Source organism: Dipodomys merriami, unplaced genomic scaffold (genome assembly GCF_024711535.1).
Source record: "Dipodomys merriami isolate MVZ:Mamm:240054 unplaced genomic scaffold, mDipMer1.0.p SCAF_6, whole genome shotgun sequence".
NCBI lineage: Eukaryota > Metazoa > Chordata > Mammalia > Rodentia > Heteromyidae > Dipodomys > Dipodomys merriami.
In genome coordinates, this window is record NW_027206179.1 from 71,355,760 (window position 1) to 71,374,153 (window position 18,394).

Here is an 18,394-nt window from a genome sequence, read left to right on the forward strand (position 1 = left end):
TCAAGAAATATTGTGTTCTTTTTTGTGTGTGGGTGGGTTGTGGGGCTTGAACTCTGGGCTTAGGCGCTGTTCCTCAGCAATTCAGCTCAAGGCAAGTGCTCTACCACTTGAGCCCCAGCACCATTTCCGGTGAGAGTCTCAGACTTTCCTGCCCAGGCTGGCTTTGAACCATGACCTTCAGACCTCAGCCTCCTGAGTAGCTAAGATTACAAGTGTGAGTCACTGGGGCATAGCAATACTATGTTCTTAAATAGCAGAAGGCTAAAAGGTTTAAGAAAAGGGTCAAACTTCTCTCCCTCAGCATGTACTAAGGAAGGAGCCCTCAGGATACAGTCGCCGCTGCAGGCCAAATGTCATAACAGTGCCACATTGGGAACTAAGTTTCAATAAGAATTTTGGAGAGGATAGAAATATTAGCAAAATAAGAATTTTGGAGAGGATAGAAATATTAGCACTCAACATACTAGTGTGTAGGTATATGTGTATATGTATGTGTATATACATATGTATGTAGATGTATACACACCCAAGCTGGGTTTGAACCACCATCTTCAGGTCTCAGCCTCCTAAGTAGCTATGATTAAGGCATGAGCCACCAGCTCACTCTGTACATTTTGATAAGCATGGGACAAATCAGAACATTGTTTTCATGGCATTGCAAGTCTTGGCAACTACTTGTAAATGGGAATTGTTGCCTTCAGGACAGTTTTTTGAAAACAAAATGACATCTAAAATATTTGAAGAGTAATATTCAGCAAGATGTAGCTTACATGGTGACTTTGAGGGTGGAAATGGAACTGCATTTGTGACTCAGTTCATTTTCCTGCACTTTCTATAGCTCTGCTGAACTCAATCTTTGAGATCATATTTGGTAACTTATTTTATTTTCTATTGTCTGCTTAATTTAAAAAGCTGAATTGTGCTAAAAGATGTTAATAACATGCCACTCCTACCCTCAAATCCAGTTACTTTCCATTTTTATAGCTGTTTAGATTGTTTATTTTGCTTCAGTGTTTACTTGTGTTAATTCCTTTTAATAATATGTATTACTTCTGTCCCTGCTCCAGATCTGCATAATTATTATCTACTTGGTATTCTGTAAGTCTTAGATCTCTCTATAACCATTTTTTCTTCCCTCTCTCTGCCAGTCTTGTATCACAGATTCACTTAAATCCATATTCTATGTAAATATTTTCATTGCTACATCTTAAAATATACTTTGTTTAATTCTGACTTAATAATTATGCCTATTTTCACTTATTTTCCTTTACTTTGTAGTTATATTTTCCTGATACTTAAAAACAACTTTCCACATGATCAGATTTTTTAGGTGTTTGTTTGTACCATGAAACAGTCTTCTAGAATGATTAGCCCTTAGTTTTACTACTAATCTGTTATTCTGGAAACTTCTTTTACACGGCAATGTACATTGTTCTATATTGGACCTCTTGTTTTCTAGACACCAGTTTCACAACTTGTATACTCCTTTCTTTGGGTTATCCCCTCCCAGTTGTTTCCTCAGAAAAGAAATAAGTAAAAGGCAAATTTGAGACTTCCCATGGCTACTGGTTCGGTTGATAATTTGGGTGATTATAACAACAATAATAATAGATTAATAATAGTGTTTGTTAAATTCTATCACCCATTGTTTTGCTTGCTTAAAATTACATCTCCAAGTATCTTGAACCAAGGGTAAAAATCTAACGGCACTGGAAGAACTAAAATATTCGTTTTACCTGGAGATTAAAATGGGGAAGCAACCACATGGTAGCCTTACCCCTGTAATAACATGTCTCTGTAGTTATATCACAGGTGTTCACTATTATGGGGTCTAAGTTGTATGAAGTGTCCTCTTAAGTGTCAGTGCTGTGCCATCAGCTTCTACATGCCAGTAGAAATGCTAATCTTCATTCTCATATTGGAATGCTATCTTATTTTTCATTTACAATAATAGTCTTTAAATTTGAAATATCAGCAAGTTCCATAACACACTGTACATAGATGTGTTGTGAGAGAATAAAGTCAACCATATATTTTGAGTGATTCCAAAAATGTCAGTGTTTAAAGCACAGAAAGCAGTCTGATAGAAGTCTGTACAGTTGTGGTTTCTAATTATACAATTTTTAAAGGACTGCCTGGACATCGGGAAGTTGAAGTTAAATATGTAGACTTTGGAAATACTGCAAAAATAACCGTTAGAGAGATGCGTAAAATAAAGGATGAGTTTCTGAATACTCCAGAGAAGGTAATCTACTTGTTCTGAGTTCTACAAATATGAAAGTACTTTTAGAAGTCATTTGCTTTTTCCTCCTTTGGAAGCATTTCTGTTAACCACCATTTTTGTCTCTAAATAGTTTGATAGAAGGGCTATAGGTAAGTATCACTAGAGTTACTATGTAAGAAGCATTATGTGGAGGCTGTGGGGATTGCAGCTCAGTGGTAGAGCACTTGCCTAAACATGTATGATCCTAAGCTCTGCAATAATAAGTATATGGGGCAAATAATATTCATTATAAATATTTTATGTTTATTTCTAAGTACTTCCTGGTCTGCAACTTTTAATATATCATTTTGCAGTATATAATGTGGAGGGTTTCACTTTCATGGCACACTGATTGAGAAAAAGTTCATTTCAAAAGTATTGTTATATTAAGTGTGTGTGTGTGTGTGTGTGTATATATATATATATATATATATATATATATATATATTCACCTGCAACAGAAAGAGCAATGTGGAAGAATGTGTAAAAACATTTGAACTGCTGATCTCTGTGAAATGGAATGTCCAAAGTAGAATAAGGAGGCTTATTTGTAATTTATATTTTCCTATATTATTTAAATTTTTATAAGAAAGATCAGATAAAAAATAGTCCATTAAACCTGCTTTTCTCACTTCTTTCTAACTCTTTAAATGAAAATTTCTAGTATATGAATGTGCAGTACGTTATCAAATATTTAATTCCAATCATTTATAAAGTACTTTCTTATAAAAAGCCATCACACATTTGTTTCTAAATGCAACCACAAAGATTAATTTGTGTTTTGGCAGCTTTTTTTCAGGGCCAAGGATGCTTAGCAAGTGCTCTGCCTCTGAGCTCTATGAAGATAACTTTTCTACACTTACCTAGTACTTTAAAAGTACTAAAAGTACTAAAAAGCCCGAAACTAAGTTCACTTAATGGTGGGATTTTGTTTGACACAGGCAATTAAATGTAAGCTGGCATACATTGAGCCATGTAAAAGAACAGCGCAGTGGTCCAAAAAAGCTAAAGAAAAATTTGAAGAAAAGACTCAAGATAAATTTATGACATGCTCAGTTATTAGTAAGTTATTTCCATTTTACTATATAATTACACATAGTTTTATAATAAGGTTGACACTATAGTCTTATCTTAAGAATAAATTTAATGTGGTACAAGTAGTAATAAGAGGTAACATTTGAGATAGGAGCAATGGGATTGTATCTTTAGCTTTAGATTCAAAGTAGATAGGTATGGTAGTGTCAGCTCTTGAGAGGCTGGGAATAAGAGAATCATTTGAGCCCAGTAATTTGAGGCCAGCCTGGATAACATAGGAGAATCATTTCAAAAAACAAAGATCAAGTCCCCTTTGACAATGCCTCTTGAGCTCAAAAGCCATATATATTAGCTTCATTTATTTGTGTGCATTTTTGCTGAAGCTCTATCTCTGTCCTTGTCATATTGATGCTAATATTTAATTTCCAGGCAAGTGAGGAGAAGTAGTACATGACTGGTGAATAGGTTTTGTTTCTTGGTGGGTATTTTTGTGCTTAGAATTTTTGTTTATAGGTTATCTGCATATTTTTTCAACAGAACAGTTTGGATCCAAAATTCTGGCTGTCCACTAGCCCACTATTTTCTGAAACAATAGGTTCTCAGAATCTTTAAAGCAAGGACATTTGAATTTAATCTAGAAAACAGTTAAAATGGCAAAGGTTCAAAATACAGATGGTATATTTGTTCCCTATTGGAACAAAAGACTTCATATAGGAGGAGTATGAAACCAAAGAACTAAAAGAGTTATAAAAGTAGGATGATATAGGTTTAATATGACAGCATTACTTAGTTGTTCCTGGTAATTTTCTGAGCCATGGAAAAAAAGTAGCTGACATGGGCTGGGAAGGTGGCTCAGTGGTAGAGCGCTTGCCTTGCATGCATGAGGCCCTGGGTTCGATTCCCCAGCACCACATAAGCAAAAAGAAAAAAGCCGGAAGTGGCGCTGTGGCTCAAGTGGTAGAGCGCTAGCCTTGAGCTGAAGAGCTGAGGGACAGCGCCCAGGCCCAGAGTTCAGGTCCCACGACTGGACCCATGTACTCTTACATGTACTCTTACAAATGGGTAATGTAGAATATTACTGTTGATATTTTTAATTTGGAATCATTCTGAACAGCTATCAGCCACTCATTTAAAAGTATGGGCATATAGTCATCTCAGTGCATACTTTCGACAAGTATTTCCTAAACAAATTCTGGCTGTCATTTATTGAGCAAGTTCTCTGGGCTGTGTACTGTATAAATAATTAGATACATGAAATATAAATCTTGGCCTCAGTTAATTACTAGTCTATGATATACATCTAACAAGCCAATTTAGTTTCTGGAGGAAAAGTTACATGGTTACTCCTATAAAGCAAAAAGACAGAAATATCCTGTTAAGAGTTCTAGATTGAGTTGGTTCTGTTCTAGATTTTGTATGCTTATTTAAGAAAAAAAAATACTAAGACAAACTGGGTGCTGGTAGCTCACACCTATAATCCTTGCTACTCAAGACTGAGATTTCAGGATTGTGGTTCAAGCCAGCCTAGGCAGGAAAGTCCACGAGACCTCTCTCTGTGATTACCAAAAAAAGCCAGAAGTGGAGCTGTGGCTCAAATGGTAGAGTACTAGCCTTGAGCAAGAAAGTTCAGGGACAGTGCCCAGGCTCTGGGTTGAAAGGCCCAGGACCAACACACAGAATCCTAAGACATTTTTATACTTGGAAAAGCTATAAACCCTCACAAATAATTACTAGCCTGAATATTCACTTTGCCCTTTTAAGAGTTGATTGAATTTAGAGCAATCTAAAACTACAAAAAATATTTCTGATGAATGTTGGTTTTTCTGAGTTTAAAAGCTTTATACTGTTTTAGCTCAAGACCTAGCAAATAGCATACAATAACCTAAAACCATTTTTATGCCATAATACAGATAATACTACTTGAGAGTAAAAATGCTGTTTTAACTAGAGAAACTAACCTTTTATCAAGAAACTTCCTTGCATACTAAAGATAGAAATTGTTTCCAATTTTTTCATTTTCTTATGATACCTAGGTTTGATGTTAGGACCTCAAGCTTGCTAAGAAGACACTTTACCACTTGAGCCCTGTTTCCAATTATTTTTTTATAGAAAATTGCCTCATTTAGTGTGTTTTGCACTGCATTCATTTTTTCCCTAAAATGAATCTTATGCTTTTACAGAAATTCTAGAAGATAATGTGCTGTTAGTTGAGCTTTTTAATTCTTGCTGTGCTCCTGGGATGATTCCTACTAGTATTAATGACCAACTTGTCAAAGAAGGGCTAGCATCTTATGAAGCAGGGTAAGTAAGTACACAGGTAAACTTACATTCTTTAGTAATATTTGTCACAGAAGAGAAACTGTTTCTACATCAAAAGGAAAAAAAGTAGAGAAGAATAATGGAGTCATTGGTCTGATGAGTAGAATAGCTTTTCCTTTCATCTCTAAGGGCCTTTAAGAAAAAGGTTTCTCAAGAGAGACCAGCATCTTATTTCTGGGTCAAATGTCTGCTTTGGCAGCCCCATGTACTTGTCTGAGAGAGATAGAAAGAGAAATATCAAGGTATAGAATAAGTGTAGTGCTAGAGTAGTCCACATTCCGATTTGGAGAAATGTAAACCTTCCTGTCTCCAAGGGAAAGTTAAGTACAGCCAGGCTTAAGCCATTGTGCTCATTCCCACCAAAGACTGGTAGAGGTAGTTCCAGTGGTAGAGGTAATCCCAGAAGCAGAAGGGCAGAATGGCAGCAAGGAAGAATGAGAGAGTTTGTAGAACAAGACCAAGAATCCTTCCACATTTTTGCAATGTTGGATGTTCCCTAAAGGGTTCTACAGAAATCTCATGCATAACCTCAGGAAAGCCAGTATTTGGATAGTACCCAGATGTAATGCACATCAGCATAAGCCAGAGAGATAATGACAACCAGAACAGGCCTGCAGTGTCTCTCCTCCTAGTATTTATTGTCTGTGTCCATTCCCCCATCTACCCTCATACCGGAGGAGCAGGAAGAGAGTAAGGGCCTCTTCCGTTCCCCCATCTCAAATGAAGGAGGAAAGAAGAGCAAACATTTAAACTATATTGTACTTATATTTTTTCTTATTAAACTCAGGATTACCAAGTTATATATACAGTTAAACAGTAAAGTTTTCTTTAAGATGCATAGTTAAATGTATTTGGACAGGCATATTGGGTCATGTATCTTATCTCAGTCAAGAGTTTTTTAAATGACTAAATTTAGTAATTGTTAGAAACATTACAATGAGAAGCAGTAGATTTTAGCTGAAACTTGTTCATCTTTAAACCTAAGTAAATAACAGCATAATTATTTTGCCAGTTATGTTTCCTGATAACCTTTGCTATTTTTTTCAGTTATACCCTCAAAGATAACTCTAAAAAGCATACTGAAGTATGGGATCCTTCTCCAGAAGAAATTATTTCAAATGAAGTAAACAACTTAAATCCTGTGCCTGTAAAATCTCTACCTAATGAAAATTTCCAGTCATTCTATAATAAGGAACTGCCCGTGCATATCTGTAATGTAGTATCTCCTGAGAAGATTTATGTTCAATGGCTACTCACGGAAAACTTACTTAATAGGTATAAAATATAATGAAACCATATTGCCTACAGTTTTACTCTTCCTATGTTTTGTTGCACAGAAATAAGTGTATAATTGTAAAATTAATAAGTTTATTTCAACTAGAGGAGTCTTTAAACTGTTAAAGTATAAAGTAGATCTGTTCATTATTTTTAGTGTTAGAATTAGTTCTAGTGCCTACCCCATGGTAGTTGTATTTGCATGTTGGAGATACAGTGGTAATGATATGGATAATCCTTTGATGTCTTGGAGATTAATTCTAGTACAGAGATGAACAAATAGTGTGCCAGCTGGTGGTAATGTGCATTTGGGGAAGAAGGCAGCCTTACAACAAAGCACATCTCATAGAGACGGTGGCGTTTGAAAAGGGCCATGAAGGGCCCTGTGAGCATCTCAGGGAAGTTCATCTTGGACAGAGGGAAGAGCTAGTTAGTTCAAAGGCCTGAGGTGGGAGTATGAACATGGTGCTCAGTTTGGCTGGAATAGAATGATCAAGGGGAAAAGTCAAATATGCGGGCAGGGACAGAATGGGAATACTGGGGAAAGTGAAGGAAGAGGTGACATTGACCAAAACAGAAATGTACTCATTACATGATTTGTGAAATAATAGCCCCTCTGAACAATACCTAATAATAACAAAATTATATTTAAAATTTTATATTACAAAATTTAATCTTTTTTATTATAGTTTAGAAGAAAAGATGACAGCTACTTACAAAAACTCAGAATGGGAACCTACTAAATGGGAAAGTGATATGCATTGTGCTGTTAAGGTCCCAGATAAAAATCAGTGGCGAAGAGGCCAGATCATCAGAATGGTTACAGACACACTGGTAGAGGTAAAGGCAGAGTTTAAAACATAAAAGTGAATTTATTTTCTTTTTTCTCAGATTATTCAGTTTTTATTGTGCTTTTTAATTCATCAAAAATCATTAAATGTTGTCTTTCCATACTTAAAATATTGTTTTTGTAGGTCTTGCTATATGATGTGGGGGTTGAATTAGTAGTGAATATTAACTGTTTAAGAGAACTTAAAGAAGATCTCAAGACAATGGGAAGATTATCTTTGGAGTGCTCTCTTGTTGATATAAGGTAGTTTTATGCTAAGTAAATTAGTATTTTCTTTATTGAATGTTAATCATTTAAAATATTCTAATAGTTTTCTGTTTTAATTTTGCTAATATGAAACTTTCATAAAATCTGGTTAATTCAGAGGTTTAAGAGGAAGGAAAGAGGCCTGGCACACACCCATAATCCTGACTACTCAGGAGGTGAAAGTAAGAGGGTTGCAATCCAAAACAAGAGGTAAAAGCATAAGACCTGATCTGAAAAAACAAACTAAAAGCAAAAGGAAGTGGTAGAGCACCCACTTAGCAAAAAGGCCTCCTAAGAAAAGAAGGAAGGATAAATATTTGGGGCCCGTAAATGTAGTGGTATTAAAGAAATAGAAGTAGATTAAAACGAAAGGTACCTAGATAGAATTCAAACTGTGGAGAAGAAAGACTTTAGAACAACAACAAAGGCAACAAATAAAATTTATTTCCTAAATATTAAATTGTATGGAAAGCTAAATATATAAATTTTAGAGTGAGTTATGGAAGATAAAGGGATATTAACACGTCATGTTTTTAAGCCTGCTGGAATCTCACTATAAAAATGGTGCAGTGTAGCATTATTTACCATAGCTAAGATATGGAACCAACCCACATGCTCCTCAGTAGATGAACAGATCAAGAAAATGTGTGTGTGTGTGTGTGTGTGTGTGTGTGTGTGTGTGTGTGTGTGTGTGTGTGTGTGTATGTGTGTGTGTGTGTGTGTGTGTGTGTGTGTGTGTGTGTGTGTGTGTGTGTGTGTGTGTGTGTGTGTGTGTGTGTGTGTGTGTGTGTGTACACGCAATGGAATTCTATGCCTCCATCAGAAAGAATGACATCATCCCCATTTGTTAGGAAATGGAAAGACTTGGAAAAAATTATATTAAGTGAAGTAAGCCAGGCCCAAAGAAACATAAGTCCGATGCTTTTCCTTATTTGCAATAACTAGGATAAGTCTAGGACAAGCAGAAAAGGTCCAAAACTAAGTACATATGATCATATAAGGTGATGATAAGTGAAATGAACCCCAAGATAGGGACACAACTGTTTTTTTCTTGCTTGCTATTGTTTTTAACGTATTTAAAATGTACTATGTGATTTTTTTTGTTTCTTTTTATGTTCTCCCATGGTATAACCCCTGTTTTCACTGTATTTGATGTCAGTGCCCTACATCTTGTATATACATTTCTCTAATTTGGGGAGCAGAAGGGAAATAACAAAATGCTTAAATAAGGATACAGGTTGACCCATTGTAACAATGAGATGTGCAAGACACTATGTTGAAAATGAACTTTACAACTTAGGAGGAGGGAGGAGTTGGGGAGGTGGGGCAGGAAGGGATGGTAGGGGGAAAACAAAGGAGGAGGTAACAATGCTGGATAGGAAATGTTCTTATTACCTTACTCATGTAACTGTAACCTCTCCATACAGTATTTCTATAATAAAAAAATATTAAAAATAGTGCAGTTTAGCCAGGTGCCGATAGCTCACACCTGTAATACTAGCTACTCAAGAGGCTGAGATCTAGGAATCTCAGTTTGAAGCCAGCCTAGGCAGAAAGTCTGTGAAACTCATCTCCAATTAGCCATCAAAAAAAGAAAAAAGCCAGAAGTGGAGTTGTGGCTCAAGTGGGAGAATGTGACCAGCCTTAAGCAGAAGAGCTCAGGGACAGTACCCAGGCCCTGAGTTCAAGCCCCACAATAGACACATATACAAAAGTGCAGTTTATATAGTAAAACTGTAAAACCAAAGACCACACAGTCATTATCTACAACAAAACTTGGTGACAAGTCTAAACAAGAAAGAATGACAGGAAAGTAAAACAGGCTAGAGGGGTAGAAGCTAGCAGGTAAGAGAAGGGCTGACAGATGGTGGATGAGGATGAATATGGTCTACAGGATTTATTTGCATGCCTGAAAATAGAACAGTGAAAACTGTTGAAATTGTTTTAAGAAAGGGGAGTGTGATAAAGGATTGTGATAGAGGGAGAAAGGTTAACGGAATGCATTGTATACAGTAATTCCCTGCCCGCCCCCCCCCCAGTAAAACTAATATATGGGAGTAAAGAAGAAAACCTGGCAACAGGTGACCCCTGTGAGCGCCCAAATATCACCCTGTGGGGTATATGGTAAACCTGGAAGGAAGGCTGACTAGGATTGTGACACTCTGAACAGTAGCATTTCTGAGCATGCTGGCTCATGTGAGAGGGGAGTGATACTGGATGCAATTCATAGCTGAGTAAGAAGTATGTAATGGTCATAGTTCCATGATACTGAAGGCTTCTGAGCTGTATGACTTCTTAGAGGAAACTAGATTCCCTTTCTATGACCCCCACACTGAAAGAAAACTACCAATTCTATTTGAGAAAGATAGTAGATCCAAATTGAAGTAGGAGAGAGAAGCAGAGGAACAGGATCTCAGAATATGAGGCCATATCTTCTGTCACTTAGGGAAAAGCAACAGAAAATTTTACAGTCATTAAGCTAGAAAAGCAACTCCTAAACATGAAGGAAAGTATTTCGTGTAAAACTTGAGCAGGAGAATAAACTTTAGTCAAATATTTTTCAAATTATGTTTTTAAAAAGCCAAATACATACTCAAAGGCAGTGAAAAAATCTATCAAAAAAGGCATGTACAAACTATAATCTGATATTTCAAAATAAACTAGAAGAAAATGAAACTATGCTAGATGTTTTGAAAGCACATTAGAATTAGAGAACTCAGAAATATGATTTCTAGAGAAAAGGGAAGATTTGAAAAGTGGCGACAGAACTCAGGAAAGAATTGCAAGTGAAATAGCAATAGTAGACTTAAGTCTGTAATCCTAGCTGTTTGGGAGGCTGAGATATGAGGATCCTGGCTCAACAGCCTGGTGGGCAGCAAAGTCCATGAGTCTTATTTCTAACCACCAAAAAGCTGCAAATGGAGCTGTGGCTCAAGTGGTAGAATGCTATCTTTGAGCAAAAAAAGCACCTCAGACACACACAAAAAAGTACAGTAAAGTAGAAAAAATACAAAGCAAATAATGCAATTGATAAAGCTTTAGAAACATGCAAGATATGATTGATAAGAACAAAAAAGTCCAAAAGAGGGGCTGGGAAGGTAGCTCATTGGTAGAGCGCTTGCCTTGCATGCATGAGGCCCTGGGTTCGATTCCTCAGCACCACATAAGCAAAAAGAAAAAAGCCAGAAGTGCGCTGTGTCTCAAGTGGTAGAGCGCTAGCCTTGAGCTAAAGAGTTGAGGGACAGTGCCCAGGCCCAGAGTTCAGGCCCCAAAAAAGAAAAAAAAAAAGAAAAAGAAACAGTTATGCTTAAAATAATTGATCATCTCTCCAGACATTCAAAACAGTTATTAGCTTGTTAAGTAAATATTCCTTCACAGAGAATGAGAGGTAATTTTACACTAATTCTCACAGTCCTGACAGAAGTATAATTATCCCCATATTATCATAGAAGTCACTAGCTCGAGAAATACCTTGCCCAGAATTATCTATAAATCTAAATTGGTTTCATTTAGCTGTTCTGAAGCCTCTTTTCTTAAATTGAGACTAGGATAGGATGCCTTCTCCAGGGACTCCTTTCCATTGTTTCCTCTTCTTGAAGCTTCATGTTCTGAAGTTTCTCAGTGGTGGTTTTCCAGCCTCATGGGCACTTTTCCCCTTTGCTGTGATCACTGATAACTGTAGCACATAAATTCTTTCCATGCTCTGGATTTGAACCAGGCCCATGTACGTTAGAAAATAATCCAGTTTTTCACCTTAAATAGCTTAATCAGAAGAACTATAGCAACACTGTAATTGTACCTAATTTTGTAAAGAGCAAATACCTGTATCCTATGAAATAGGATGGACAAAACCATAATGATTTTAAGAGTGTAATAGCCAATCCAGCTGCCAGTGGCTCACACCTGTAATCCTAGCTACTCAGGAACTGAGATCTGAGGATCACAGTTCAAAGCCAGCCCAGGCAAGAACTTCCCTGAGACACTTATGTCCAACTAAACACCAGAAAAACAGAAGTAGCACTATAGCTCAAGTGGTAGAGCACTTGCCTTGAACCGAAGAGCTGAGGGACGGCGCCAAGAGTTCAACCCCACAACCGACCAAAACAAGGAAAGTCTAATAAGCCTTGTACCTCTGGACCCTGAACTCATTATATTACAGATACCATCTCACTTAATCCTCACTTAATCCTCTTTTAAGCTAAGAATAAGATATTATCTAGGAAACAATCTTAAAGAGATTTTTTTATCCAGGGTAAAATCTCACTGCCTAGTATTTTAAACTTATCTGAATCCAAAACTAGAACTTTATCCTAATACACTATTTTATGGAAATAAAATAATCATCATATAAAATTGACTCTTGCTATCTTAACTGTATTTTGTAATCTTAAAACACTTTTATTGCTGTGCAACACTCACCAGAACATTTTCATGTTCCCTACTAAAATTCTACATTCATCATACTGGAGCTTGAACTCAGCCTCTTACTTGTTAGGCAAATGTTTTACCACCTGAGCAACAGGTCCAGCCTCTTTTTGCATTGGTTATTTGGATTTTGCTTAATATCTGGGCCAAACCAAGCTGCAGTCCTTTTTGTGGTTCCCCCCCTTTTGGGGGGATGATGGGTATCACCACTGTGCCTAGCCATTGAGTTTCCCTATTGCTGGTAGTACAGGACATACTACTCCACCCAGTTACTGGTTATATGGGGTCTCAAGAACTTCTGTTTGTCTGGGTGAGCCTCAAGCCATGACCCCCCCCCAATCTCTTATCTCTCAAATAGCTGAGTTTATAGGCTTGAGCCACTGCATCTGGCACGATATGTTTTAATGTGGTAAATATCTTTAGATGTCCAAAAGTTAGTATTTATGTGTATCCATAATCATAGAAAAACCTTACTATTAGACTGATTTTTATTTGTAAAGTTCCGAATAGAGTTGCCCTCCATATCTGCAAGTTTCATATACTGGATTCAACCAACTTCAGACTGATTTTAATCTGTACTGAATATCAACAGACGTCTTGCCTTGTCATAACTCCCTAAACAGTGTAGTACAGCAACTATTTATATAGTATTTTTATTTTGATATTATATGTTGTCTAGAGATAATTTAAAATAGAAGGAAGGATATGCATGAAGGTGGTTCTCTGTTTATATAAGGGACTTAAGCTTCTGTGGATATTGGCAGCCAAGAGATGGCATGGAATTGCCCCTAAATTCCAAGGGGTAGTCATAAATAGTAAGCCATAACTGACTTTGAGGAATTTATCAATAATTTAAGATTCTTAGATTAAGCTTATCGTAAGAATACTCACACAGTTACTCAGTTTCAACTCTGCATACTAAAATAGATGATGAAGATGAGTACTTTTGATTAATTTGCCCAAGATTATTTGAACTGCCTGTGGTGTGTGTGTCTCTGTGTGTGTACGTACCAGTCTTGTGGTTTGAACTCAGAGCCTGGGAATTGTCCCTGAGCTGCCTTCGCTCAAAGATGGCACTCTACAACTTGAGCCAGAGTTCCATTCAAGACCAGAACTTGAACTCAGTACATTTTTGCTCATTGGCTGACACTAGCAACTGAGCCATGACTCCATCCGTTGGCTGTTTCTTTTTAGTAGTTTATTATTAGAGATAAGAGTCTCACAGATTTTTCTGCCCAGGCTGGCTTTGAACTGCATTCCTCAAATCTCAGTGTTCTGAATAGCTAGCAAGCCTGAACCACTGGTGCCCAGATTTGCCAAATTTTTAATGAACATCTTTACTATGCATTATTATTTACCATTCAATCTTTGACTCTGTAGTCTGCTGATTTTTATAATCATTCAGAATTATATGGCTAAATTAAAAGATTTGAATAATTTTTTGAATCTGTAGTTAAATCACAATTTAAAATAATCATTGAAAATTTTGAGCTGGGTGCTAGTGCCTCATACCTGTAATCCTAGCTACTCAGGAGGCTGACATCTGAGGATAGAGGTTCAAAGCCAGCCTGAGTAGGAAAGTCTGTGAGACTCTCATCTCCAATTAACCATCAGAAAACCTGAGGTGGCACTGTGGCTTAAAATGGCAGAGTGCTAGCCTTGAGCACTTTTGCTCAAGGACAGCACCCAGGCCCTGAGTTCAAGCCCCACAACCAACAAAAAAAGTTTTGTAAACTGTGGAGGTTTATATTTATGGATAGTGACTCAGATTAGATTTGAATTACATAAACTTCAAAAATGTGGAGTAGGCTTGCATTTTTTTTCCATTAAGTATTTCTGTAATGGCTTTCATGTACCAGGCATGGTGCTAGACATTAGGGAAAAACGATGATAGGAGAGCATATCGACTGTGCTCCCAGGGTTTATTATTTGTTCACATATAGGAAATGGATCATGACTTACTGCACCTATGTTTTAGGAGTTGTCATGTAGCTGCAGAAAAGATACACATAAATAAGCATTGTGATTGGGCTTTAAGTAAACAGGGATACACCAAAGGCCATGCAGAAACATGAATCCAGGTTCACATTTATTTCTTACTACGTGTATATATATGTGTGGTTCAGACTGAATATTCATGTGTTTATGTATAATACCTGTATCTTCCAATATCCTAGGCTATAGTTAGAGCATCTGTAGTTATTTTTTATTTTAGACCAACTGGCGGGAGTGACAAGTGGACAGCTACTGCTTGTGATTGTCTTTCTTTGTACCTCACTGGAGCCATAGCGACTATAATCTTACAGGTGGGCAGTAGGGTAAGCAATTACTGCAGATGTGTATTGATTGTATCACTAATGTTTTCCATTATGTCAGTTTCTTTTCATTGTTTTGTTTTGGTGGGATATGGTCTTACATATAAACCAGGCTTGCCTTAAACATGTGATCTTTCTTACTCAGCCTCCAGTTTTACTTGAGAAAGTAATAGCAAGCTATCTGGATTTTATTGCAAGCTTTGTTGGTCTGTGTCATCTATTCATAATAGATGTTCAGACAAATGATTATATGAATGAGTCAAAATATGTCTTGGCCAGGCAAGTAACTTATGCCCATAACCCCAGCTACTCATCAGTTGGAGACTAAGAGAATCAAGATCCAAGGCCAGCCCAGGCAAAATGATGGCAACCAATAAGCCAAGCATGATGGTTCACCCCTGGAATCAGTTATTAAGAGATAGTAGGTAGGATGCTTATAGTCTGAAACAAAAATATGAGACCCTAGCTGAAGAAATAAAGCTAAAAAGAGCTTGGGGAGTGCCTGCCTAGTAAGGATGAGACCAACCTCAAACTTCAGTACCAAAGAAACATTTTCTAAAATAATCCACTGACTTGTGCCTATTATCCTAGCTACTTAGGAGTCTGAGATCTGAGGATCACAATTCAAAGCCAGCCAGGGAGGAAAGTCTGTAAGATTCTTCAATTAACCACCAAAAAGCTGGTGGTAAAGCACGGGCCTTGAGCACAAAGCTCAGGGACAGTGCCCAGGCCCTAAGCTCAAGTCTCACAACTAGCACAAAAATAAAATATGCTTGATTTGAAATTTTTGCATATTAAAAATGCATATTTATTAGATTGTACTTCTGAATCCTTTTGATAGCTTTTTACCAAAATGAAAAACTAGGACCTAATGAAGTAAAAAGTAATTATAAAGCTGGGTGTACATGGCTCACCCCTGTAATCCTAGCTACTCAGAAGGTTGAGATCTGAAGTTCAGAGTTTGAGGCCAGCCACTACAGGAAAATCCATGAGACTCTCACCTCCACCTAACAACCAAAAAGCTGAAAGTGGGGCTATAACGCAAATGGTAGAGCACTGGACTTGAACAAATAGAGCTAAGAGATGGCGTCCTGGTCAAGCTCCAGGACTTGACACACAAGGAAAGTAACTATAGGTGACAAAATGAGTATGTATGTATGATATGTCAGTATGGATTTGAGAAGAGGCATCTATTACTTTAGAATACTTAAAAATCTTTTCACTTTTTCCTCATTTGAAAATGTTACTGAATAGATTAGAATTTTCTTACACAATTTTCCATGTTACCATGTTTCTGTTGTGCTTTCTCCATTTTTATTATTTTTCCATATGACACAAAATAGATTTTTCGTATTTGCTCTAATTTTTCATAAGGAAAAAGTCACACTGTGGAAAGTATAACGTGGTTCTATCATTTATAAGGAGTTTAGGAGATTAGAGAATTGTTCATTAGTAGTGTGTCTACCTCATTTGGGTTGGAAAAAAAATTGTTTTAGTATCATTGGGGGGTACATTTCACCTGATAATAAAGACTTCCTCATCCATTTCACAAAAAAAGACCTGAAAATAAATGGAAAATTAAAAAAAATTATCCCTATTGACGCCATATGTTTTCATCTGGTGTATTTAAATGTCAAAATATGTTACTCAGTTGGGCTTTTCTTTTACTTAAAGAAATGTAAAATACTTGTAATCTTACAAACAGTATACTTTTGCATTTTTGTATCTCATATTAATTCTACTTTTAAATCTCTGCAGGAAAACCACACAACATGGCCATTACCTGTGAAAATTTACTGTAGAGATGAAAAAGGAGATCGAGTTGATGTTTCTAAATACTTGATTAAAAAGGGTTTGGCTTTAAGAGAGAGAAGGTATCAAATTTAAAATTTTTCTTGACATCATTGTGTAATTTGACACTTTTTTTTCTTGCCTACGTAAATCCCCATGTACTTGCTTTTCTGTTGCTGTTGTTCTGGTCCTGGAGCTTGAACTCAGGGCCTAAGCACTGACCTCAACTTTTTGGATCAAGGCTAGTGCTCTATCACTTGAGTCAGAGCTCCATTTGGGGCTTTTTTGGTAGTTATTTAGAGATATGAGTCTCACAGACTTTCCTATCTGGGCTGACTTTGAACTGCAGTCCTCAGATTTTACCCTCTTGAGTAGCTACAATTACAGGCATGAGCCACCGTCACCCAGCTTTTCCATGTACTTTAAAACCCAGATTGTATCTTACTTGCCCTCAAAGATTTATAAACTAACCCTCCATGAGCCAGCTCAAAATTGCTCATTTCTTTATTCATAGTCATTAGCTCATGTATACTGGCTTTTATACTTTCCCCTTTTTCTCTGTCATTTATATTACAATACCTTTCAATGCCAAAGAAAAAGAAAACCGGTGAGTACCATATCTGAGTCCTTTGGACATCCTTTTCTTTAAAATGTTTAGCCTTTATGTTGGTACATAAGGCTAGTTGGTACATATAACATGTATTTATGCAGCACAAAAATGAGCAGCCAAAAAAGTAATGGACCTATTTAATGATTTTTTTCAGGTACTAAATTTTGGAGTTAAGCAACTTGAGTCTAAGGGAGCAAAAGTAAAATGTTGCTGTAGCCCTAGGTTTCACTTCTCTCTCTCCTTCTAGATGTGGAGATAAGGTTGTAATCTCAAACGTCTGTTCCAGGTAGCTGCTTTGTGCTATACATGCCAGATCTCTTTACATGTAATTGCTTTAAAATCAGTCCTGATGAGATAGAATGAGAAGTCAGCAACAAAATGTGGCCAAGGCTAGGTGGTCTGATGTGGTAGGTAAATGAGACCAGAGCTGCCTGGGCAGATAGCCTTGCTTCATGTTTTTAATCCTACATGTGGGCTCTATTTGCTTTAGGTTAAAGTAATTCTTGATAAATAGTTCAAGTAAATGCTATGGATGTTATCTGCACCAATTTTTTTAACTACTATTACATCATGAAAACTAGTAGTAGTCTTAACATGCAGGGCTTGGGTGGAGACATTGAGGATATGATATAGTTAAATGGAGACGTGATGTAGCTATGTCAACAGTGCTCCTTAAAGAAAAGTACAAGAAATTAAACAAAAAGCTATAAATTTGCTAAAACCCAGCCAATGTTAATGTTGCATTCTAGAATTTTAATTTTTATAGTAAAGCTTGCTTTTTCTTCAATGAACAGACAATAACACAAAGTTTTAGAAATCAACTAAATATACCTGCATCTAATAACGAGTACCTTTTTTTAAAAGCGACATGAGCCAGGTGCCAGTGGCTCATGCCTGTAATCCTAGCTACTCAGGGGGCTGAGATCTGAGGATCACAGTTCAAAGCCAGCCCAGGCAGGAAACTCTGTGAGACTCCTATCTCCAATTAACCACCCAAAGACTGGAAGTGGTGCTGGGGTTCATGTGGTAGAGTGGTTGCCGTGAGCCGAAGAGCTCAGGGACAGCACCTAGGCCCAGAGTTCAAGACCTACCACTAACAAACAAAAATAAGTGACTTATGTGTTCTTTTTGTATCATTTTATTAGTGTTACTAACTTCGCCATATGTACTGTTCTAACTGTAGACTATATTAGAATCAACTTGAAGGTGTTGTATATTAGAACAATATAGTACTTGAAGTAAACTTACTAGATTTTAAGAGCGAA

General features: G+C 36.8%; 1 protein-coding gene across 2 annotated transcripts in view; it reads left to right on the plus strand.

Annotated features, from left to right (window-relative positions):
• Nucleotides 1-18,394, plus strand: part of Rnf17 (ring finger protein 17) — a 98,077-nt gene that overhangs the window by 54,925 nt on the left and 24,758 nt on the right. For both annotated transcript variants that reach the window (XM_070001994.1, XM_070001995.1), the window contains exons 18-25: nt 2,130-2,245; nt 3,205-3,325; nt 5,479-5,599; nt 6,665-6,892; nt 7,582-7,732; nt 7,867-7,985; nt 14,629-14,719; nt 16,487-16,602. In XM_070001994.1, the coding sequence (XP_069858095.1) occupies nt 2,130-2,245; nt 3,205-3,325; nt 5,479-5,599; nt 6,665-6,892; nt 7,582-7,732; nt 7,867-7,985; nt 14,629-14,719; nt 16,487-16,602 (1,063 nt within the window). The remainder of the gene's footprint in view (nt 1-2,129; nt 2,246-3,204; nt 3,326-5,478; nt 5,600-6,664; nt 6,893-7,581; nt 7,733-7,866; nt 7,986-14,628; nt 14,720-16,486; nt 16,603-18,394) is intronic.